The sequence below is a fragment of the Chrysemys picta genome, chromosome 10 (genome assembly GCF_011386835.1).
Source record: "Chrysemys picta bellii isolate R12L10 chromosome 10, ASM1138683v2, whole genome shotgun sequence".
In the NCBI taxonomy this organism is placed as follows: domain Eukaryota; kingdom Metazoa; phylum Chordata; order Testudines; family Emydidae; genus Chrysemys; species Chrysemys picta.
The window spans coordinates 80,975,629-81,000,899 of record NC_088800.1 but is presented as its reverse complement, the minus strand read 5'-3'; the positions used below and the strand labels follow the sequence as shown (position 1 = coordinate 81,000,899).

Genomic DNA, 25,271 nt, shown 5'->3' with positions numbered 1-25,271 from the left:
AATGATGCAGCTTGATTCAAAACTTACCTTACTAAAAACACACGAGACTTTTTAGTGAAATACAGAGAAAATGGATTCAAAGAAGCACAGGTTACAGCAAGAGAGCTTGCACAGGCACCCGGTGTAGAACCAAAATTTCCATGTCCGAACGTGACATGAGTTTCAAGGAAAAAACAGCAAGCGGAATATGAAGGAGCAGATGAGCCCATAGACGATCCAGAAAAGAAATGTGAGGTTGAATTTTGTAATGTTGTGATGGATAAAGCAATATCTGCCGTTGATGAAAGGTTTCATACCTTACGAGTAAACCATGAAGAGTTTGGATTTTTGTATGACAGAACTAAATTCACCGAAATAGGAAAACAAGAGCAGCAAATGACAAAGTGCAAGAACCTAGAGAGCCTCCTGAAGCACGGTGATAGTTTTGATCGAACTGTACGAAGAATTGACTACATTGTCCTCAATGTTGCCACATGCAAAATCGGTGATGGACATTGTACAGTTTATTCATACCAGCAAACTTATTGACATATATCCTAATGTGTACATTGCCACTCGTATTCTACTGACAATTCCCGTAACAGTAGCATCAGGAGAACGGAGTTTCTCAAAACTAAAGCTCATTAAAAACTATCTCCGTTCTACAATGAGTCAGGAACGCTTGCTATTCTTGCAATCGAACAAGGCATCGCTTTGTCTTTGTCATACGATGACATTATTACTGATTTTGCAGCCAAAAAAGCCAGAGAGATTGCTTTTAATGAAAAACAAATCCTTGTTTCAATACCTCTTCATAGAAATTTCCAATAAAATGTTGACACATTTAAAAAATTAATTATTTGCATCATTCTGTCACTAAATCAGAATTTTTTCTATAGCGCTACTTCGTTAGTGCAAGTAGAGTCCATCAGCATTACAGTGGGCTTAATTACGTTAAACTGTTTTTAATAAAGTGCATGTGGCAAGTTTTCCAATACCGTAAGCTTATGTTTGTGTTGCTAAGAGCAAGTCGGGCATAGGGGCACCAGTTTAATAATCCCGCCTAGGGCACCATAAATCCTAAGGACGGCCGTGGGCGCAGCCCATGAAAAGGATGCAGGGGAGAGCCACATGACAGAGTCGAGAAGAGAGCTCAGCTGTAAAGAGGCTTTTTAAAATCAACTTAAACATTTCCGGGTCTCTTCGGAAACGAATCAGACTTTGCAGAGCTACTGCAGCCTCGGCTCCGTCTCCAGGGTGGTCGTCTGTCAGAAGCAGAGACTTGTATGTTGCTTAGCTTGATTCTCGGCAATGTAGGTCCTGATTCTCCAGTTACGCACATGCTTTACTTATGCAGTGCAGGCAGTCCCAGTGCTAAGTGGAAGCAGTAGTTTGCTTGAGGGCTATCTGAAAAGGCTGCCCCTATAAATGATGAATGGAAACAAGTTGCTTTTAGTGCAGACCAGGCCTTCGAAATCTGAGTGTTCTAGAGATGTAGGGAGACACTAGGGTTATCATATTTCAGCAAGCAAAAAAGAGGACGGGAGGAGCCCTGCCCTAGCCCTGCCTCCGTCCTGCCCTAGCCCGCCCCTGCCCCTTCCACTCCCTCCCACTTCCCGCCCCCCTCAGAACCCCCAACCCTCCCCCTGCTCCTTGTCCCCTGACTGCCCCCTCCTGGGACCCCTGCCCCTAACTGCCCCCCCAGGACTCCACCCCCTACCTAAGCCTCCCTGCCTCTTGTCCCCTGACTGCCCCCTCCTGAGACCCTCCCCCCATCCTATCTCCTAGAACTGGAAGGGACCTTGAAAGGTCATCGAGTCCAGCCCCCTGCCTTCACTAGCAGGACCAAGTACTGATTTTTGCCCCAGATCCCTAAGTAGCCCTCTCAAGGATTGAACTTACAACCCTGGGTTTAGCAGGCCAATGCTCAAACCACTGAGCTATCCCTCCCATCCTAACTGGCCCCCTAGGACCCTACCTGTACCCTGACTGCCCCAACCCTTATCCACACCCCCACCCCCAGACAGACCCCTGGGACTCCCACGCCCCATCCAACCACTCCCCACCCCCTGACAGCCCCCCCCCAGAACTCCCGACCCATCTAAACCCCTCTGCTCCCTGTCCCCTGACTGCTCCAATCCCTCTCCCCACCCCTGCCCCCTGACAGCCCCGCCCCCAGAACTCCCAACCCCTCTCCCCCGCTCCTTGTCCCCTGACTGCCCCCTCCTGGGACCCCTGCTCCTAACTGCCCTCCAGAACCCCACCCCCTACCTAAGCCTCCCTGTTCCTTGTCCCCTAACTGCCCCCTTCTAAGACCCCCCCCCCACCCTAACTGCCCCCCAGGACCCTACCCCCTACCTGTACCCTGACTACCCAAAACCTTATCCACCCCCCCCCCCAGAAAGCCCCCCCATCTCTTGACTGCCCCATTCAGAACCTCCCTGCCCCTTCTCCGACCCCCTGGCTCCCTTACCCTGCCACTCGTCCCGGCACGCTGGGCAGCAGTGGAGGAGGAGCGTGGGAGGAGCTCCAGACTGCCGGAGGGGATCTGCGAATGCAGGGAGGGAGGGAGGGAGTGATCTCTGCTGCAGGGGAAGCGGAGGAGGGGCTCTCTCTGGCTGTCGGAGCCCCATGTAAGTGGCACCATCTGGCCGGCTGCCCTGTTAGCCGTGCGCGCTCTGCATGGGGGGGGGAAGTCCGGACATTTACAGATTCCCCCCGGACGCTATTTTTAGCTCAAAAAGCCAGACATGTCCGGGGGAATCCAGACGAATGGTAACCCTAGGAGACACCCTCACCTTCCTAAAAATATTTGGTAGTGGTTAATTATCCTATCGTATGGTCTTTAAAAGGTGGCCCACCGGAACCTGAAGACTAAGGGCTTGATTGTACATGCAGCGTGTGTCACATAAGACAGACTGTGTTTATGAGTGCCTGAGTTATAGATGATTTTACGAGGTGTGTCGTGGATGATTGTCAGCGTATCTTCCAGCAAGTTCACGCCCTTAATTTTGAGAAAGCCACAGTGTCCAGTCATATGACGCATCCCCCTCTCCCCCGCACACTGACACAAGCCTTCTCGGTTACAATTTCTGCTCTTTTAATTAGCTGCTAATGGGAACTTGATAAGCTGCTGATGCTTCTTAATGACTCCGTAAACTAAAGACGGATAAGGCACCGACAGAGCCGTGCAGCGTATCCAGGAGGAGTAAATGGAAGCAGGCACAGGACTGAGCGGTGTGGGTGCAGGCTTTCAAAGCTGGGACAAGGAATCTCTCTGAAGGCTGGAGAAATGGCAGGCGTCCTCTATGTGGATCCAAAGAGGAGCCTAGAAATATGGCAGCAGTTAACAGGCCTGTTGGTGTGACACCAGTTGGGCACACGCTAAATTATGTCTCCCAGTCATTTCCACTGAAATGGAAATCAGAATTGAACTAGACATGGAGGGACTTGGAAGCCAGGGCCGTCAGTGGCCTTTTCTCATTTTTTTTTGAGGATTTTGGAGATGCCAGGGCAGTCAGTTAACCCAATGGACTCCTCGGAGTGTTTGGGAGAGACTGGGAGTGAAAAGTCCAAATAGAATTAACACTCCAAAGAGGCAGCATGACAGGCCCCGTGGCCTTTTCTAGGTTTTTTGAGGATTTGGGGGATACCAGCTTTCAAAGCATCCTCAGATGGCACCCGTAGCGATCTGTGTAAGCAAAATGCACATGCCCATCAGGTAGGGTGACCAGACAGCAAGTGTGACAAATCAGGACGGGGCGGGGGTAATAGGCGCCTATATAAGACGAAGCCCCAAATATCAGGACTGTCCCTATAAAATCGGGACATCTGGTCACCCTATCGTCAGGCTGTTTGGTGGGTGGATGCTGGCATTTTGTGCCCACTCTCTCAGGCAGAGGCTTGGGATGAGGGTAGGTACCGGCCATGTTTTTCTAAGAACATCCTCTTGCCAGCCAGGCTATCGGCCATACATTAAAACACGGGTATTGGCTCTGGAGACAGACCCCCATGTTTTTCCTCCCAGCTAGGAGCAAGGTGGGTTATGGACACTGGCAGCATGTGCAGAAGGACCCAGACAAGATTAGTTGGTCTGTCCTGTCTCGTGCTGCTGTTGCAGAGTTCTGCAATGCAAGAGGTAGAGGCCGGTTTTACCTGGGTCCTCGGGGACACATGGTGGGAGTAGGGCGGAAATAGTCTGTTTTCACAGGAGCGTTGCCTCAGACGCCTGGAGGAGTCACTGGGACTCAATGAGATTTCCATGAAATTTGAGGCCAGGCAGCAGCTGCTCTTCCCTGTGTGCAAAATCATTTTAAGAAAACTGTTGGCAGCCAGCCACTTCCCCATAAGGAGGACAGTCAGTGTCTCTGTAGCCTTTCTTTGGGGTGCATAGAATGCACAGTGCACTTGTTCTATCTGGGGGGGTTGTACTATACTCATCGCCATGGTATTGGAGTGCCACGTTTTCATACCATCTGACCTCAGGCGTGGGACCTCGACAGCCATTTTGATATCCTCCACATACGTCTCATACATACAGGCCGATGTTAAAAACATCATTCAGAGCCCAGGGAAGTCTTTTTTCCCTCCAGGATGCTGCAGATATTCCAGATTTCACAGCGAGTGGCTCAACGGCCATGGATGCAGAGATAGCTGAGGGCAATGTGCTGAACCCTATTGCTCCCACTGAGTCCTACCTGACTCCTTGAATAATGGGACTTCTTAGAGAGGAAGGTGAGGCTCAGCATGAGAAGGGGGGTCAGAATCTGGCCCTGAATTTTTGAATTCAGCCACTGAAGCAACACATGTAAAGTTTTGCCTGAAAGAGCAGTAGGACTGGAGGAAGCCATCTGAGATTAGAACATAAGAACATAAGAAAGGCCGTACTGGGTCAGACCAAAGGTCCATCTAGCCCAGTATCCTGTCTACTGACAGTGGCCAATGCCAGGTGCCCCAGAGGGAGTGAACCTAACAGGCAATGATCAAGTGATCCCTCTCCTGCCATCCATCTCCAGCCTCTGACAAACAGAGGCTAGGGACACCATTCCTTACCCATCCTGGCTAATAGCCATTAATGGACTTCACCACCATGAATTTATCCAGTTCTCTTTTAAACTCTGTTATAGTCCTAGCCTTCACAACCTCCTCAGGTAAGGAGTTCCACAAGTTGACTGTGCGCTGCGTGAAGAAGAACTTCCTTTTATTTGTTTTAAACCTGCTGCCTATTAATTTCATTTGATGACCCCTAGTTCTTGTATTATGGGAATAAGTAAATAACTTTTCCTTATCCACTTTCTCCACATCACTCATGATTTTATATACCTCTATCATATCCCCCCTTAGTCTCCTCTTTTCCAAGTTGAAGAGTCCTAGCCTCTTTAATCTCTCCTCATATGGGACCCGTTTGCATCGGGAAGCTTGTTTTCCTTATTGCCACAGCTGAGTTTGATGCTATTCAGAGTCATCTCTTTTTGCTCAGGAATGCCTAACCCCTCTGGCTTACAGGGAGATCAATTTCTCTCAATCCTAAAGATGATAGTCTGCTAAGGAGAAAGAGAGGAAGCTAGCCCAAGGCAGCTGTACCGCAGTTTGGGCCACTTACCTGTGGGATGGAGACTCAGAGGACATTAGTTATTAGTGTTCCTATCTCCTTAGGCCTTCTGGTCAGCATTCCCCTGGAAGAAGAAAGCTTGGGATTATCTAGATATACTGAAAATGTGAAGCCACGGCTGCACATGGCGGGCAGGCATGAGCCATTAATTGCCCAGAAATAGCAAGAAGAAGTCAGAGGAAAGCTGTTTCTCGTCTAGAAACAGTAACGTGTTTCTTCACTGATGGCCTCTTTCCCTAATGAGCTCTTCTCCCTCCTTAGCTCAGCAAGATCAAAATCGGGTCAGGCCCATGAGAAATAGCTGAAAGTTAGAATTTAAAATTCTACTTTTGGTCTTTTGATTTGAATGCTGTCTGCTTGGAGTATGCTCATCGCTTCCTGTCCGTTGCTCAAGAGTCTTTCTCAATAGTTAGCAAGCTGGAGTTTGTCTTCTCTAAGGCTGTATCTATACTCTGAGGTAGGGGTGTGATTCCCCTGCTCAGGTACATGCACACGCACTAGCTGTCATCAAGCTAGCGAGAGTATAAATAACAGTGTAGTGCGGTAGCACCGAGAGCGGCAGGGGACACATGGCTGAGTACAGACCCACTGTTTTCAGGTAGGTGTGTAATAGAAATCATAACATAACAGCCCAGGAGATTGAAATCCTTATCATAGACATAATAGGCTAGAGCTAGGAAAATAACTGATTTTATGGTTTGCTGGCTGCTCAAAAAAATCATGGAAAAGTAATGGTTTCGAGTTGACCCCAAACAAAAAATTATCATTTTTTTCCCTGCAAACTGGGGGGGGGGAAGAAAAAATCATTTTGTGTCAAACAAATCGTTTTGTCCAACCGAAAACAAAACGTTTCATTTTTCAAGTTTCTTTTTTTATAAAACAAAAGCAAATTTTAAAACAAAAAGGTGTTTTGAATTGAAAAATTGAAACGTTTGGTTTCCAAGTGTCAGAATGAAAAGTCGTTTAGATTTTCGGAGGATTTTTGCTTATTTGATTGGTTAGTTTTTTTTAAGTCTGAGTCCGGGGAGGAGCAGAGCAGCTGGAGCCGGGGAGGAGAAGTGCCCGGCCGGCGCAGGGTCCGGAGGCATAGGGGCTGCCCGAAGCCCGAGTGCTACCGGCTTCATGGTTTGCCGGGCAGCCTCCAGACCCTGCGCCCCCGGCTGGGTGCTTCCCCTCCCGGGCTCCAGCTGCGCTGGGGAAGTGCCGGCCGGGGGCGCAGGGTCTGGAGGCTGCCCGGCAAACCGTGAAGCCGGTAGCGCTTGGGCAGCCCTTTTCGCATGGCTGGGAGGGAGGAGGGGGAGTTACGGCGGGGACTTTGGGGAAGGGGTGGGCAAAGGGCGGAGTTGGGGCGGGGCCAGGGTGGGAAAGGGGCAGGGCTAGGGCCCGTGGAGTGTCCTCTTTTTTTATTTTTTAAATATGGTAACCCTACAGTTAGCTTTCTTTCTAAAGTTGCTCAAACCAACAAGTCTTGTTACTGCTGATAATCAGTGGCTCAAAAAGTAACCCAAGTACATTAGGTTGGTACAGTCAGGGCCGGCTCCAGGCACCAACTGAGCAAGCAGGTGCTTGGGGCGGCCAAGGGGAAGGGGCGGCATGTCGGGCTCTTCGACGGCAATTCGGCGGAGGGAAGGACCTGCCGCCTAATTGCCGACAAAGAAGAAGAAAGCGGCGCGGTGGAGCTGCCGCGGATCGCGATCGCGGCTTTTTTTTTTTTCCGCCACTTGGGGCGGCAAAAACCCTGGAGCCGGCCCTGGGTACAGTCCAGCCTAGGGACTCAAGTGACAATTCCTACATTACAGAAGCCAAAACATACTACCTATATTTATAGCATCTCACCCTTCTGTTACCACATAAATCTGTTAAGCTTTCAATAGGAACTGTGTAACTTCCCCATTGTAGCTTTTTGATGCCTGAGTCAAGCAGCCATGTAAATGAAGCGTTAATTATTTAGGGAATGTTTTGTGTATCCTTTTAAAGTGAAATGTTTTAACACATGGTGACAAGCCTTGTAAATCAGTGCTGGAACTGCAGCCATCTGATACAATTAGAGCTCTCATTGTCAACAAATGATCATGCAAATTTGTTCCCTCTGATACGAATCAATAAGGAGACTTGAACAAGCATGTATTAATATGGGGTTGAGGGGTGGGAAAGCTGCCACATAATCCTAATGGGCGGGAGGCTTGGGGGGATTCTAATGATATAAGTATGATAGTGTAATGATATTATAGTATGATATAAGGCTGTTGATCTGTGGAAATCAATCTGTAGCTATAGCAATCAGGAATGAGCTAGACCTGGTTACAGCCCAGTGCTTTACCAGGGTTTGCAGTCAGAATCGCAAGAGCCTCTTCATTCCCCCAGGGCATTATTAGAAGAGGAGGTGATTCTGGGGATGGGGCTAGAGCAGTGGTTCCCAAACTGGGGTTCGTGAACCCCTGAGGGTTCGTGAAATGTTACAGGGGGTTCTTGGGGAAAAATTCCCTAATGGCGGACAGAGCTGTCCCTAGGAGCCCCAGGCAGCATGGGGCCAACAGCCTGGAGCCCCTAGACTTCCAAGAGCTAAGCAAATCAAAGCAAGCAGATCTATCACACTGGGGAGACTTCACCTCCCTTTCCATTTCTTATAAGGAGTCTTGAAGGTTGATATTTTTTGCTGTTTTTAAAATTAAATAGGCAGCTAGTATTGTTTTTAAAATTATTATGAAGAACAAGTTTAAGCTTTGTTGTAACGTGTTGTTTGCCTGGGCTGCTCAAGACCTGAATGCTTGTGTAGGAGGAACTCTTTGAGTTGGCTTCTTAAATACCTTCATGTTGTTTCACATCCCATACTCCTTGATGAAACATAGGAGCCGTGTCTTATAACAGGCTTATTCAAAGTGATACAAGCTACGAAAGTGAGATCTTGGAAGAGTGTTGCTGTTTTCATAATGCAATAAAAATACTGTAATGATAAATAATAATTAATAATACATAGTGTGTAATAAGCATGTCACAAAAACAAATTTTATATTTCCGAGATTTGCCTTTTATAATTTATGCTCAGGTAAAGGAGAAAATCCCTGGAAATATTCATTTTTAAGAGGGGGTTCACAAGACTTGACATTTTTGTGAAAGGGGTTCACAGGTTGTTAAAGTTTGGGAACCACTGGGCTAGAGATAGAGAGCTTGTCTACAGGAACAAGTAGGTCGCAGCAAGCTAGGGTGCGAATCTACCCCACACTAGCCTGCTGCTCACTAACTACTCTGATAACTATCCAAGTGAACCCTGCTAGTGTGCGTTAAGAGTTTGTTAATGTGCTTTGATTTAGTCCTCTTTGAACCAGGACTAGATCAAAGCACGTTATCAAACTCGTAATGTGCGTCAGCAGAGTGCCCACAGACAGTTAGTGCGTGGGTGGCTAGAGCAGGGTCAATTCACACCCCAGCTTGCCACGACCTAAATGTTCCTGTAGACAAGCCCTGAGCCTCGTGTGGCTGCAGCTGGCCAATCTGGAAGCAGCATTGGGGTGTCTGTCCAACCTGCCAGAGAACAACCCTCCCCCCCACTAGAACTTCGGGCCACCATTGTAAATTCAGTCCTGAATCTGTATGACTGCTGAGTCTGCAGCTATGCTCCCAGGCAGGCGGTCAGATGCCATGGTGATGGGCAAGGTATGAATGCCCAGATAGACAGTTAGCGAGGTCTTGGGAAGCCCCGTATTTTGGGGATGTGTCAGCTTTCTGCACCTCACTCCCTCCTGTTCCTCCTACCCTCATTCTCCCCAATCACCTCGCTAACTGCTGTCTTCATCTCATCTCTTCTCCGGGCCTTACTCAACGGCCCCTGGGGCTGGAGCCACCTCCCTCTTCTCAGATGCCAAAAGCTCTCCTTCCCCTCCTCATACTGTACTGTGTTTGGGGTGGTGTCCAGCATGTATCTCAGTCCCAGTTCAATAAATGAACTTGTGGCTTTGCTGGGGCTGAGACTTCAGCAGGGCCGGCTCCAGGCACCAGCCTAGCAAGCAGGTGCCTGGGGCGGCCAATGAAGAGGGCGGGGGGCACGTCCGGCCCTTTTGGCGGCAATTTGGCGGCGGGGCCGTCACTCCCTTTGGGAGCAAAGGACCTGCCGCCGTAGAATGAAGCGGCGGTAGAGCTGCCGCCACGATCGCGACTTTTTTTTTTTTTTTCTGCGCTGCTTGAGGTGGCAAAAATGCTAGAGCCGGCCCTGGACTTCAGCCTCGAGACTGGTGCTTTTCATAGATTTTTAAGGCCAGAAGGGACCGTTGTGATCATGGAGGCCACGGCTACACTAGGACACTTGACCAGTAGAGGAGTACCACCATACTAGCCTGGCAAAGCACTCCTAGGGTGGACGCAGATATCTTGGCAGTCCCGCCCCCCAAACTAAACAAGCTACACCCGTAAAGTTTGCTAGTATAACTGCCTCTGCCCATGGGACTTCTTCCCGCACACTGATGTCGGTCAGAGATCACAGCTCTTCATGGCCCTGAGCGACCCAGCAGGACTCTGTAATGTAGACATAGCCTACGTCTGACCTCCTGCGTAACGCTGGCCTTTCTGGAAAGGCAGCTGTGTTTCTGACACACCTAGCCCATTGGTGAGTGTGTGTTACCGGCCCCCTGTTGTGCCTGACCTGCAGAGGATAGAAGTCTGTGAAGCCTGGGCTCTTAAACTCAAGCTGCAGCAGCTTGTGCTTTTAGCTCTGGAAGTCCCCGGTTCAATCCCTGGTTTGTTAGCCAAGAGGGCAGCTGTCACGCTGACATCCTGCCTGGCTACCGCTGCATCTTGCGATCCTGGTTTGCCCACGGTCCCTGTCAGTCTCTCTGAGGACAGAGTCTCTCTTTCTGCAGATTCTATGCACGAACGCTTGCCAGACAAATTGCTTTCGTGACCTTTTCTTCCCCCCTTTAATTAACAAGAAGGGAGCAATTGCCACTTGTCTGCGCAGTCAATAAGGAGGAAAATATAGTCAAGGCTGGAGATGAGTAAATTACACTTATCTCTTCAGCCCTGAACAGCAAGCAGGGTGCAGAGGCTGTTTGACTATTCATAACGCTGGTTTATAGACTGCCACGGGCTGAGGTTGCATCATTACCATTGGACAGTCTCTAACGTGAGATGGAGAAGCGGTGGGAGCTCTTCCGCCTTGCTTTTGATTCTTCTTCTCCCTGACCTCTGTCGTGTTCTCAGATTCAGTAGTGCCACGCACACGCAGTCGAGTGTGGTGTCTTTCCCGACGGAGAAGAGACGGGACCCCGCTCTGACAAGCACGAAGAATAGTTTTGATGGACACAGCAGCTGTCTTACTCCCAGACTGATTGACACCAAGGCTGTGATTTTTCAAAAGAGGGGGGGCCTGAAGTTAGCCCCCTAAATCCCTATTTCAGCCCCTAAATCCGTGGCTTGATCGTCAGTAGGGCCACGCACCCTGCAGCTGCCACTTGTAACTGATTTAGGTGCCTAAATATGGACTTGGGAGCCTAACGTTAGCCACCCTGTTTTGAACACCGTAGCCAGCCTACGCTGCTGAGGGTCAGCATGCGGAGGGCGTGTTGACACTGCAGTCAGACCTGTGACCGCAGCACATGTAGGCAGCCCCAGGCTAGTTTTGATGTAGCTCGCTCAAATGACAATCGCAGTGAAAACGTGGCAGCACGGGTCGTACAAGCCCACCCAGGACCCTGGGTTTGTACTTGAGTGGCTAGCCCATGGGAGCACCTGTGTTCATAGAATCATCGAAGATTAGGGTTGGAAGAGACCTCAGGAGGTCATCTAGTCCAAGCCCCTGCTCAAGGCAGGACCAATCCCCAACTAAATCATCCCAGCCAGGGCCTTAAAAACCTCTAAGGAAGGAGATTCCACCACCTCCCTAGGGAACCCATTCCAGTGCTTCACCGCCTTCCTAGTGAAATAGTGTTTCCTAATATCCAACCTAGGCCTCCCCCACTGCAACTTGAGACCATTGCTTCGTGTTCTGTCATCTGCCATCACTGAGAACAGCTGAACTCCATCCTCTTTGGAACCTCCCTTCAAGTAGTTGAAGGCTGCTATCAAATCCCCCCTCACTCTTCTCTTCTGCAGACTAAATAACCCCAGTTCCCTCAGCCTCTCCTCGTAAGTCATGTGCCCCAGCCCCCTGATCATTTTCATTGCCCTCCGCTGGACTCTCTCCAATTTGTCCACATCCCTTCTGTAGTGGGGGGGCCCAAAACTGGACGCAATACTCCAGGTGTGGCCTCACCAGTGCCGAACAGAGGGGAATAATCACTTGCCGCGGCTTCCTGTCTATTGTGATTCAAGCTTGTTCCATCACAGTTAGCTTGGATATATCTACACATGCTGCAGTCACGCCTTGATTGCAGTGTAGACATACCTATAGAAGTCAGCAGCAAAACTCCCATTGATTTCAAAGGGCCTGGTCTTTCAGCCATTGTCTTCTTAAGTCCTAGGTTCAAGTAAACAGTCGCAGATTGGACTGTTGCAGTTCACTACATGCAGCAAAAAAATTTCTGGATCCAGAGGTGACTGGAATACTTCAGTTCCAACTCTCTGGCCTCACTGTCCGTGATCCCAATATAAAAAAAAAAAATCCCCCACCTCCTTTCCCGGGCTGGGTGTCTGATGTACCCAGCTTTGCTTGTTTGAATGGCATGTGCAGCCCTACAATCTAATATTACAATAACTGGCTGCTATCAGGTGCTGCTGTGAACGTCATTCATTCATTTATCTCTGCATGGTGACCCATTTCTGAAGGAGAAAGCTCAGCTCCAGCTGGAAGGGGGAAATTGACCGTGTTCTCCTTTAACTAAAACATTTCTAAATGGATTTAAACACAAACACAATCATTTCTTGGTCCCCGTTCACTAAACGTACCACACTACAAGAAAGCAAAGCTGACAACCACCTTGAACGGCAACTCTGTTGGCTGTAGAATCTGCAACATGCCGGCAGGAGCTGAGTTTTCTAGAAGAACAGGCTCCCCACTGGTAAACTGAGGGTAAACAAAAACTTCCGAACATCCATGTTTAAATTCAAGCGGTGTCGGAGGAGAACCAGACTGATGAGCCATTTATTTTGGGACGTGTTTGTGGAAGACTCAGGTTCAGCTTTGGGGCAGATCCCCCGCTGCTATAGAGCACCAGAGCCGTGTTGACGGTCAGTGATGCTATGCTGATGATCTGGCCTTTTTCATGCCCACCACTGTCCTTTCCCAGCAGTTAGTCACAGCTTTCCGATCTCTGATGGAACTGCAGAATATCACATTTGAAACATTATGTTGTTGTTACTGTAGTACCAAAAGCATGCTAGGAGTTTTACAGACAAGTCAGAAGCTAAACTCCCAACCTCAAGAGCTTACAATCTACCCAGATCAGGTCTCACATCCTTTAAGAATACTCATGCAATTTATATGGGTGGTGGCAGTGTGCCTCTACTCTCTACTCTGCCCTCCTACACGTGTGACTTAACAGCTAGACAGAATCCCATGATTCACTGCTGTCTCTCCTGTAATACACATCAACCTTTATTTGATGGGGGGACCAATAGGTTGAAACTCTTGGGTGGGCAGATTTGGAGGTGAGGTTCATCTGGCTGTACAGTACTTACATGATCCATTTTGATGGGCATAAGAAAGAAGTGGCAGTAAGGGGGATCTATCAAAACCCACTGGTCCCCTTGTAAAGCCTGCTTTAACTTGAAGGAGCAATGGAACAAAGGTGGTTGACTGATCTGTCTTCACTTACATGGATTTTGAAATAGCCTGTTTACAACTCCATGGGCCATTGTCACCTCTATCAGTTATCATAATAAGATTGTCAGTTGCCAGGAGACATGAAGTTTCATGATGCAGCAATTGTAATGAAAGAAGAGATGAATCCCAAACAGTAATGTTGGGTCCCAGCAGAATATGATCATCCATTTTGTTAGGGCAGATAGGCAAAGCTAGAATCTTACCTCGCTGGGCTTTCTTTCATCAAGGGTTTTGTGGCAAGCTGGCTGATTGAAATTCATCAGGACTACAGCATCTTTAAACACACACCCCTCCCCCCCCCCACACACACAGACAAGATATGACAGTAGAACTCTTATTTGACACCCTGGGGATTGAGGAGCTCATAAAATCAGAAAGGTCATAACGTGTAACACCTCAAAATTACAGCTGCCAGCTGTAGCGTGATTGCAATGCTGTATGAGTGGCGAACAGCTTTTCAAGAGCAGAGGATAAAATACTTAAAGACAATCTGAGTCCCAGTGGAGAGGTTTTTTGAATTACTCCACCATGGAATTACAGTAGGTATGGTGCATAGCATCACTTTCTTCTTGTCCTTCACACCACTGCAAAGGGATTTCCAATAAGGCATCAGGACGTGAAGGGATTTTGACTTGTTCTTCACCAACGCCACTTTCGTGATGTGATTTCTTTTTTTGTGTTCACCATCAGGAAAAATGGCCCAGACAACTGGTCATTTGTAAGACTGGTGTTCGTAAAATCGAGGTTCTGCTTTTATTATCATTTAAGTGTTTTGCTGTAGCACCTAGACTCAGATCAGAGCCCCTTTGTGCTGGGGGTGTATGGACACATAATGACAGACTGTCCCTGCCCTGAAGAGTTTACAATCTAAACGGGCAAGGCTGAGGCACAGAGAGATTAGGGAGGGGCATTTCAAAGGTGCCTAAGTGATTTAGGAACACAAATACCTTTGTTCCTTTCCGTGGGACTTGTGCTCCTAAGTCACATAGGTGCTTTGGAAAATCCCATTCTAAGGGTGTGTCATACAACCCGCTGGATCGGCGGGCAGCGATCGATCCAGCGGGGGCCGATTTATCGCGTCTAGACTAGACGCGATAAATCGACCCCCGAGCGCTCTCCCGTCAACTCCTGTACTCCACTGTTGCAAGAGGTGCAGGCAGAGTCAACGGGAGCGTCAGCCGTCGACTTACCGCAGTGAAGACACCGCGGTGAGTAGATCTAAGTACGTCGACTTCAGCTACGTTATTCGCATAGCTGAAGTTGTGTAACTTAGATTGGTTCCCCCACCCCCACACCCCCGCCCAGTGTAGACCAGGGCTAAGTGACTCAATGGGACCTTCCTAATTCATGACAGTTTGTTGTAACTGCTAGAATAGAGCCACACAATAGAGTGGGTTTAGAAAGGCCCTGGGTGTCCTATGTTACACCCATGCCATCAGCCTGTGTTCTAACCATTTCAGTTCGGTAGTTCAGTGCCATCCTTGGGAGCAAATGTCCTGAGGTTGGTCTGGCCGTCATTTCCACGTGTCCTGTACACACTAGCGGTATTTCATCTCCCAGGAGCTTCTTCCCTCCTGGATCTGTGTGCATCAGACATTTCCTTTATGGTGCCGGGGCTCCGTGCCCAGTCTTACATAACGGAGTTTTCAGCTCTCAGATGGCCTTATAATCTCAGGACTTCTCTTCCAAGCAGCAGCGCTATTAGCACCGACATAGTTAGACCTGAAAGAAGCTGGTCAGGAAATAACCTTTGCCAAGTGACATCTGTCTAAGTTTACATTCAATACAAAACAATAACTCTTGCCCGTTGTTTATTTAAGACGGGCCTGCTCTCATGGAGCACATCATCCCATTTCACTTACTAAACCACGTTACGTAAACCCATTGACTTACCTGACCTTTCGCTTCTCTCTTTTGAAAACAGGCATGCGAGCCCAGCTGGCCTTTTACTGACAGCTGTAGTGGCGGTTTCTTATATGATTGCAATGCTGTATGAGGGGTAAGTAGATTTTCAAGAGCACAGGATAAAATAATTCGAGATAAAGCCGGAGTCCCAATGGAAAAATTATTCCACTTAGCCCACCATGGAGAAAAAGAATGTTTATTTTTGTTCAGTCACCTTGATAATGGACAGATTCAGGTTTTAAGACGGCTCCTAAGGAAAAAGGAGATTAGGTATTTTTAATGGCCGTCTCTGTCTTGAATTTACATGGTAACGACAATAAAGAAGTCCACAGGAGTAGAGTGGATATCTTGACTGTGCACTGCAAAAACTAGTTTGCATTCTGTAATTCCTTTTCTGGGCTCCTCTGATTTTTTGCACTGCACTCTCCAGGCACATGGTGAACGTGACTGCCTGGAATATCCACCAGAGGCATCAATTGTACTTTAGCAGTGACACATATTTCAAATGCCCTTAAAGGCGATCTGCAAAGGATGAAAATGGGAGGCTGGGCGTTTGCTTTTGATGAATAAGAGAGAGCCTGAAAAGCGAGGGGCTTAGTGCCCTGAAGTTTTGTTTCCCACTTAGTTGTTCATTTTTCTTTACTTTCATTTTTGTCTTGAAGGGGAGCGAGAATAGATTTAAAGGGCGAGATCCTCCTTTGGCCACATTGCCCACAGCTTGAGCCAGAGTATGTGCAAACAAAGGGGGCTTAGAGCTCACCTCTGAGCTGCCCTCATCCTGCTGCAGCTCTGGGCAGAGCCAGTCCGCCTGCACCAGGTTAGAGCAGCCTTGAGGACTGCTCTCATTTACGTCAACAGCCAGTGTTCCAAAGAGGCTGAAAAGCCCAGGGTTGGCATAGCACGTGATAGTATTTCGGCCACACCCTGCTTCCCAAGCTACACTAGCAGTCAGGAGAGGGTTGTGTAGGAGCCCTTGTGCCCACTCTGTGCCACCAGAGGATCACCATTCCCCTGGGGTGATCCTTCTGGGACTAGACAGCAGGCTTTAGGGCAGGAATATGCCTGCAGTGAGAACATAGCCCAGGCTCTGTGCTTGGAACCAGTCTCATTTGTCTCCCTACGGGGTGAGCCTCTTGCCTCCCCACAGTCAGGGATTCTGGGTATTTCCCAGGGTGGGTGGTCTTAGGAGCTGTCATTAAAGCTGGATGGATTTTGAAGACCTCCAAGTCTTGTCTCTGGCTGTCATTGTCCATTCCCCCTTTGCACACATCAGCGGTAGCTGCAGGGGGACATAACTGAGCCTGCTGCAGAGAGAGCTGGCAGCCTCCCCTAAGGCAGCGAGGGGCACCTTTGCAAAGCACCTAGAGGGGTGCAGGGGGCTTAAAGCTACATCGACACCCTGGGCCTTGTTTTGTCACAGACTTGCATGCTGCAGGCAACAGTCACAATCACTAGATGACTCACACACAGGGAGAAGGGGCTGCAATCTTGCTCCTAAAACAAAGGCTAAAGGAGAACTTGGCTAGCTGATGCTAGTAGCAGGTCCCATACTCTCTCCGCAGGCCCAGCCACTAAGGGTGAGTAGTATAGTACACATAGCTACAAAGCCAGTGCATTAGAGAGTGCCACCCACACAGCCGCATTCCAGCCGAGAGGTATGGGAATTACCCGGACTGCTGTATTGTTTCTTGTTCCAAAGCAGAGTCTCCCTGATCTCAAGGTGTTAAGAGGGGACAGGAGCAGAGATCATGGTATCAGTTGAATGGCACATAGTTGTCTTGAATTTTTATCTACCTTTCCCCACCCCCACTAGACCCTTCACGGAAGAAATCTATCAGCAGAAACAGAAGGCGGCAAAGAACAAATAGCAGTAGACGGTGTGTTTGCAGAGTACTGAGGAGAGCGCAAGAGCCGGGTGATTTCAGTAAGAGGAGTCGGTCTGCTGGGCCATCCACCTGCGCTTTGACGGGATACGAGAACTCAGCCTGACTTCTAATTATGCCCTTCCCCAAGCTTTGCATTCGCTGACTCTTTCTAATCCCTCTCTCTAGTTCTCAAGAGATTTTGAACTTCAAACCCCCACAAAACCCAGCTAGGAGGGTTTCTTCACAATGAGTTTTGTTCCCACCTCCCAGTTGGTTCCAAAACAGCCAAGACGAAAGTGTTTTGATTATAGGCTTGAACGTGAAAGAAAGGCAAAAGCGGCAGGGAACCTTGAAGTTAAACGTTTAACCTCTATAAAGCCGCAAGAAAAACCCGGCTACTGCATGAGGCCAGGGTTCAAATGTAACAGGTGCGATTGTGCAAAAGTGCACACGTGCTCTGTGAGCCTGCATTGTGGACATGCAAACCAGGTAAAGCCATGCCTGACTGCCTCATTGCAAGTGGAAATCAGGTCATTCCAGACACACATTTGCACATGCTTGTGTTATGAAAATTTAGCCCAAGCGGTCTGATTTTTAGACTTCCACGTGTAAAGGCCTGTGCAAAAAGGCTTGGGCAAGTACCTGGCTGGTCTGCACGCACAGTTACTGCCATTGCACCTTTTGCTAGTCTTAAATTCACCAAAATTTGGTCAAGATTTTCAAAAGTGACTAGTGATTTTGGAGGCCACAATTTTTGGATGGCCAGAGTGAGACATCTTCAAAGGACTAATGATCAGGAAGTGCCGAGTGGCCATTGGGCCCTGTCAAAGTGCCTCAAGTTGGGCATTCAAAATCACTAGTCACTTTTGCCAGTCTTGGCCAAAGCCCTCTTAAGCTTCCAGCCTACTCTCTAGCATCAATGCGCATCAGATTAGACCTGCCACTGGTCCTACAAAGCATGCCTCATCGCAGCCAAAAGGAACCATGCAAGAACCGGTTCTCCAAAGAATTCCCCTTTGAAATGTATCTTGCTAATTAGCCAAACCAACCCCATCCTGCCAACGAATTATACCACGGCAGTTGTAACAATCAGAGAAACCGCCAGAATAAGAGAGCTAAAAGCACTTGCTGGGACCCAGGAGTTCTGTGTGGCTCAGTCTACCCTTTGTGTCTCCTCCTTTTGCCCTGGCTCACAAAAGCTGCAGCAGATACACAAAGAAAGTAGCCAAGAAGAAGGAGATTAGCTCAGAGGACTACCATGCAGCACCTTTCAACCTTTCTCCCACCCATCTTGGAAGGAAGCAAAACCAGTTTTTAGAAACCAACAAAACAAAACAAAACAAAACAAACCCCAGCAAAACAAAGCCCAGCTGTATTTTCTAATTAAAGGGCCCATGAAGTAGTAAACAGGGCCCCGGGGGGACATTTGTAAATAGTTTCTCAGGACAGCAGTCACCTGTTCCACCTAATCTTTCATGCAGATGTCCCTGGAATGAGACTGTTAAGTAGAGTGACTTTCAAAAGGCTGTACAGTATTGATGTCCGAAGTATTCAGCTAACACTCTGCACTTTTAATACGGTGCATTTAATCTAGGCATGAGCTGTAATTGCACCGTTTGCTTGAAAAGTCGACACCTCGGACTTTGGCAGGCATCCCGCTTTCTCTGAATCCTGTGGTGACTTTGCAAATAGCCTCTATTGTGAAGGAGCATGAAATACATCATGACTCCACCAGTCAGTGGGGGCAGAAGCTCCATCCTCGTGGATCAGATGGTGTCCCACGGAAGGAGGCGCTCTGCCGTCTTTGAACCAGCCACGGAGAAGGAAGGGAGGTGTCTGCAAAGCACTGTGAACTGGGATCATGTTCCTAGGGGAGCAGGGCGAGCGGAAGCACCGTGCGATGAGCGTATTTCACCAGGGGGAAATAATGCGGGCACCTCCGAAAAGGGAAGATGGCAGTGTTGTCTGGGGGGTAACTCAAGGGGCTGGCAGTTGGGGCTCCTGAGTGCCTGAGCTCTGCCACTCGCTCAGTGGACGTTAGGCATCTAATTACCCTTGAAGATCTGGGCCTTAGGGCTCCGTTGTTAGAACTGTTGAGCCCCCGTAACTCCAGTTGAAGTCTAGGAGAGCTGCCTGTGCCTCCCATTGGTAACGCTGACCCTACCCTCACAGGGCTTTGGTGAGGCTTAATTTAAATTAACGTGCGGAAAGTGTTTTGAGATGCTGGGCTGCAAGGTGCCATGGCAGGGCACTGGGTCTCTCCGGACAAGGGTCCCTGCAAAGAATCGAGCCCTGATTCACTGTAGTCTCTACTGAGCTGCCTTTCGACTGGCTTATGCCCCATGTCTTTTTGTTCCACTCACTGACTTGCTACATGTTTATTGACAGGAGTGATTTGATGGTGGTGCAGGGACAGCGGCTACTTGTTTGGTGCTTGATCAAAGCGCAGGCGGGGTTTGCTGTGCAGCGTGAAAGCTCATCAGACCCCCCTCTTCTCTCTCTCTCTCACTCACACACACACACACACACACACACACACTCTCTCTCTCTCTCTCTGTCACAAAATGTTGTACCCTGGATGAAGCAAATGACCTCAGACAGTGTTGCCGAAGCATAGTGCCGCATGAGGAATGTTCCATTTTTCCTCCAGTCCTTTTTGCAGAGAGCCTGCATTCCTGACCACCTTCCCCACTGCACACAAAGCGTCGCCAATGCTAATGATCTTTTCATCTCTGTCCCGTTGCGGGGGATTTAGGTTATTTTTCTTTCTTCCCTATTTGTTTTCATTAGCATTGAGCCATTCAGCCATCCCCTCTGCACACCAGGGATTGAAATCCTAGCCCTTGTGTCTAGTTATTCAAAAGATAGTAGGGTTCGAATTCATTCTGAATGGGAATGGCGAAGGGTTAAAGCTCCCAGCCTGAGTGAACGATGTTTATGGACTCCTGTGATGGTTAGAGGCACTCTGAGAAGAAAGTCATGGGAAGAGTCCGTTTTAGTGAGGGAATGGAAAGCCGCGCGAAGGGGAGCTTGCGTTGTTATTGAGAGGAATTGGGGTTAAAATTAGAGATTGGGAGTTAGGACTCCTGGGTTCCCTAGGACACCACTGACCCACTCCATGATCTCAGGAAAGTCACTTAATCTCTCCATGCCTCTGCACCCCCATTTGTGCATTGGAAGTAATAATCTGACCCACGGCCCAGCATTGTTGTGAGTATTAAGTAGTGTTGGTAAAGCACTGAAATCGTTGGCTGGAAAGAACGGCAACGCTTGGTATAACTGAGCATGAGACTGTCCTTAGTAAATTCCAGTCGTCCTCTTATTCCCTGTATTGTCTGCCGCCACCCTTGGTTCCCCCCCTGGATTTCTTCTCTCAGTCGCACCCAAACAGCCTAACATCCACCTGATTTATTTCCTCCGCACATTTCACTTCACGTCTCTGAAACTCCCCGCCTCTCTTTGCTTTTACCTTCTGAACTGGCTCCAGCATCCAGGAACCTTTGCGCGGGTGCCAGGAAGGAGGGGGGAAATTGCCATGGCACAAATGCTGATTTTTCTGCAAATAAAATGAAACCCCCAAACTGTGCCAGACCATGTGTCACCTGTTGGTGCTTCTGTTTCCTCCTCTTGAGTCCACCCCTGTAAAATAGTGGAACGTGCCGTAGCTTTTGCATGGTTGTGATTTGCTCCGTTCAGCCTTTATAAGTCACTGCCCTGATGTTACCAAAAGAGAATTAAATCCATTTTTGAATCAAAACGTTGTTTGCATCCAATCTGTCTTGCGGACGCTGCGTTTCTGTTTGAGTGTCAAAACCATTGCGTCGGGGGGATTCTTCTTTGTCAGCAACCTTCTTTATAAAGGGGGAGGGATAGCTCAGTGGTTTGAGCATTGGCCTGCTAAACCCAGGATTGTGAGTTCACTCCTTGACTTGGGGATTTAGTTGGGGATTGGTCCTGCTTTGAGCAGGGGGTTGGACCAGATGACCTTCCGAGGTCCCTTCCAACCCTGATATTCTATAAAGACTTTTGCATCGTATTTTATTTTTAGCAAAGTTTCCACATCCCCTTCACAGCTAATGTTTACAGTCAGATGGTAAAGTGGCCCTGTACCCATAGCAACCAATGAGGAGAAGATACATTATTTTATGCAGACGATTTATGTCAGAGCTGCTTGTTGTGACTTCAAGTAACTGATATAAACAATCCCACGTTTGCGGATGGATTGTTAGTGTTTTCAAATGAAAAGATTCCTTCCTAAGAAGTAAACATCTAACTAGAATGAAGATAGGGCCTGGTTATTATTTATTTGTATCATCATAGGCCTAGATCCTCAAAGGTTATTTAGCCCCTGTTGAAACCACTGGAGTTAGGAGCCTAAATACCTTTGAGGATCTATGCCATTGTGCCCGGGAGCCTTAGTGATAAACCAGGGCCCCAGAGTGTTCAGTGCTGTACTGTCCTCTTGTCACTTCGTCCCCGGTAAGGGTTAGATCATGTAACATTTATTCTTGCCATTGGGCACTCAGCAACTAGACATCAGTTGCTGGCCTGGGTCAGCCGACTCGGGCTGTGGGGCTGTTTTATTGCTGTGTAGACTTTGGGCCTCGAGCTAGAGTCCAAGCACTGGGACCCTCCCACCTCGCAGGGTGCCCGGAAGTTTACACAGCAATGAAACAGCCCTGCAGCCCGAACCCAGCGAGCCCCCGTCGACTGGCACGGGCCAGCCACAGGTGTCTAGTTGCTGCATAGACAAACCCTTACCCTAGTCCTGGGGTCACGTCAGTGGGGCCGGTCGTGTCAGTGCTCACCCTTGGGAGACAGGATTGCACAATCTCCTCTGAGCCAGTACAAACACTGGGGTAGGGGCAGCCCTTGCTTGTGTGTTTGTGCAGCACGCCACGCAGTGGGACCCCTGATCCTGATTTGGGCCTCAGGGCAGCATCTCCATACAGAGAAATACCTTCAGCAGCCCCCTGCAGCAGTCAGTGGAGAGACTCTGGGTAGAACAGGGGTAAGCTCAGGATGAAACCAGAGGAGCTTAGTCTCAAGGAATCATAATTCAGAGTTTTCTTTAGATGAAAACAGAGTGGGGGACACGCAGAGGCTAAGGACACTTCAGAGGATGGTTTTGCATCCCTGCCAATCCTGGACCTATCCTCCAGGAACTTATCTAGTTCTTTTTTGAATCCTGTTATAGTCTTGGTCTTCACAACATCCTCTGGCAAGGAGTTCCACAGGTTGACTGTGCGTTGTGTGAAAAAATACTTCCTTTTGTTTGTTTGTTGCCTATTAATTTCAGTTGGTGACCCCTAGTTCTTGTGTTATGAGAAGGAGTAAATAATACTTCCTTATTTACTTTCTCCACACCAGTCACGATTTTATAGATCTCGATCATATCCCCCCTTAGTCGTCTCTTTTCCAAGCTGAAAAGTCCCAGTCTTATTAATCTCTCCTCATACGGCAGCCGTTCCAAACCTCCTCATCATTTTTGTTGCCCTTTTCTGAACCTTTTCCAATGCCAATATATCTTTTTTAGAGATGGAGTGACCAGATCTGCACGCAGAGAGCACCATGGGTTTATAGAGAGGCGGAAGAGAAATGCTAGGGGCAGTGGCCCTCGGGGAAAGCCAAAGAGCAGTGCGCTGGGCTCTTTGCTGTTTTGGGGGAAGGAGGTGGAACTGGGCCATTGCACCAAGCTGCATTTTAGGCTTGCTAACTCTTGTGAGGCATCTGGCAGTGTGATAGGTACAATAGCAATCAACAGCGGGGCAGGCCTTGATTAACTCGCCACCAGTCACTGTGGGGCTGAGCCGATAGACCCCACCTGTGCTGCCTGCCGTCCCCCATCCCAGGCAGGTGCGGTCCATTGCTCTGAGGAGAGGCCATCCCTCTCACTGAGTCACTCCCTCCTGCCCCTTGACTGTGCCGCACACCTGCAGGCTATAAAGAGAGGAGGTTTGGGCCTGCTCCATGTTTAACTCCATAGAGATGTGCACGCCAGGGAGGGACTAGGTGGGAAAATGAGGCCTAGTTTGCTACATACAAGAACAGGGACCTTCGTGAACAGGGACAGTTTGGGAGCGGGTGAGTGAGAGGGATGGAAAGAAAGAGCCAAACTGGGGTGCAGGCCAGCTTAGAGCACAAGGCAGAGCAGGGGCCTGGGGCCTGGGCTGCTCCCCCACCCGCTCACTCTGGAAGACTTTGTCTGAGTTTAGGCAGAGCAAAGGGACCGCGCTGCCTGAGTGCAGAATGGCAAATGGGGGACAGGAACAGCCAGCGCCTGAGAAGTGGAGACAGAGCCCTGTGGATGGTGGACCCCTTCCCACGATGTGGGGCTTGTGCTGGACGGAGTGTGTGGCCGAGCACCCCCGCCAGGCGCTTCCCTAGAGCAGAGAGGGGACAGTTGCTCCTGTCTTGCTGAGAATTCCTGCAGCGCTGTAGGGCTGGTTCAGGGGCATAGCTGGGATGCTGGGCTGTGGGTGGGGAACGGTCCTGAAGCAGAAGGGCCCCTGGACGGAGTGCGTAATTAGCCAGCTTCCGGTTACTCATTTGCATCTCAATAACAGGGATGCTAATGATACCTGACAGCCCTGATCTTCTGGGCTATTCAAGACCCAGAGCCAAGTCTTACAGCTTGAGACCAGCGCTACCACTGGGTCAGTTAAAATTGGAGTCTGTGCACTGAACTATGAAACCTCTTTCCCAGGTGGACAGCCCGAAGGCCAAGTCTGATCTCGTAGTAGTGGGGTAGCTCCGTTGGCTTCAGTAGCGTGAGTCTGAGCTTACACCAGAGTCAGTGTGTGGAGAATCAGGCCCCTAGTTGCTTAGATTGCTTTGCACAACTAAGATCTTCAAGGCCTGACCCCACCACCACCAAAAAAACCCCCCGAAAACCCAAGCCCCTCCCAATGTCTAAATGCACTGCTCCTGCCACTCTCCACCACGGCTTTGTTATTACATTTAACATTCAGCTTCTTGCCATGATCTTTCCTGTCCCAGGCTATATCTGATGTCTTACACCAATTACCCAGTACTTCCCTTTCTTGACTTTTAAATATACGGTAGACATTTTGTTTTTCACCTACAAATCCTGGCTGGAATCCTTACCATTCCTTCTCTGTATTTTTTTTTCTTTTGTTGCTTTACCCCTCTGTGGTGTCACCCCCATGCAGCAGTCAGATGGGGAAAGTATGCTGACGCTAGCTACAAAGGACCGGATTCTCCCATCAGTTTCAGCAGAAGCTAAGCTTACGTCTCTCCTTTTTTCCCCCTTAAATTAGTTACAAATCCTTCTGGTTGCAAAGGCTACTGTACTGATATCTGTTGCAGTGCCGTCTTCCTGAATCTGCTAATGAACAGTCTGAAACACTAGTTCTGAGAGAGCTGAGCTGCCCTATTTGGCTCTTTGGGAGTGTTGACTCTGAAACCTAATAATGTCACTTTAACTTTTCATTTTTTTTTCTTTTTTGCTGACTACTTGAAGAGAAATATTCAGCTACTCTAGGTTCGTGGGAGGAGCATGGGTTTGTGGGCAGAGTGTGATTGTGTACACCACCCTGCTCACCTCCACTCTGACCATTACCCTCCATTCATGCAAAAGGTTCTTTACTACAGTGCAAAACCATAGCCATTCTCACTTTAGTTTTGCTTGAAAATAATTTACAAACAGATTTAATTATGATTTAAAATCAGGATATTCTAAAAGTTGGGGTGAGGGAGTTGGACCTCAGTCAGAACCAGCCCTGTTTGAGGTTTTGCAAAACTACTTCCACTCTTCCATTAGCCCATTTTAAATCAAAATCCAGCTACTTTGATGCTTCCCCATTTTTACATATCAGTCATGCACCAATTTTGTCCAAAAACGGGAACATAAGATTTGTCTGGTTTATGCTAAATGTGTCCTGTTTTTTACTACTTCGTCTAATGGCAGTTGACATCTACTAATATACTCTGCTGTATGTTTGGAACTAGTTTTGCCTGCTGTGAATCTGGGTTTTGCAAAAGTCCGTTGGTAATTCATAGCCATCTGCTTTACTCCTTTAAAAAAAATGAGGCTAAAGGTTGTGTTATAACAAAATTCTGATTGGGATCCAAGGTTTGTCTCTTTTTCCATAGAAGTTATCGCTTAGATTCCATGGGTACCTGCATGGGAAACTCA

The 25,271-nt window shown here is 48.5% G+C and overlaps 1 protein-coding gene across 2 annotated transcripts in view; it reads left to right on the top strand.

The window, feature by feature from the left end:
- Positions 1-20,870, top strand: part of PEMT (phosphatidylethanolamine N-methyltransferase) — a 107,480-nt gene extending 86,610 nt beyond the window's left edge. For both annotated transcript variants that reach the window (XM_024102295.3, XM_005289021.5), the window contains exons 6-7: positions 15,268-15,342; positions 17,062-20,870. In XM_024102295.3, the coding sequence (XP_023958063.1) occupies positions 15,268-15,342; positions 17,062-17,116 (130 nt within the window). In that variant the 3' untranslated portion in view covers positions 17,117-20,870. The remainder of the gene's footprint in view (positions 1-15,267; positions 15,343-17,061) is intronic.
- The last annotated feature ends 4,401 nt before the right edge of the window (positions 20,871-25,271 follow it).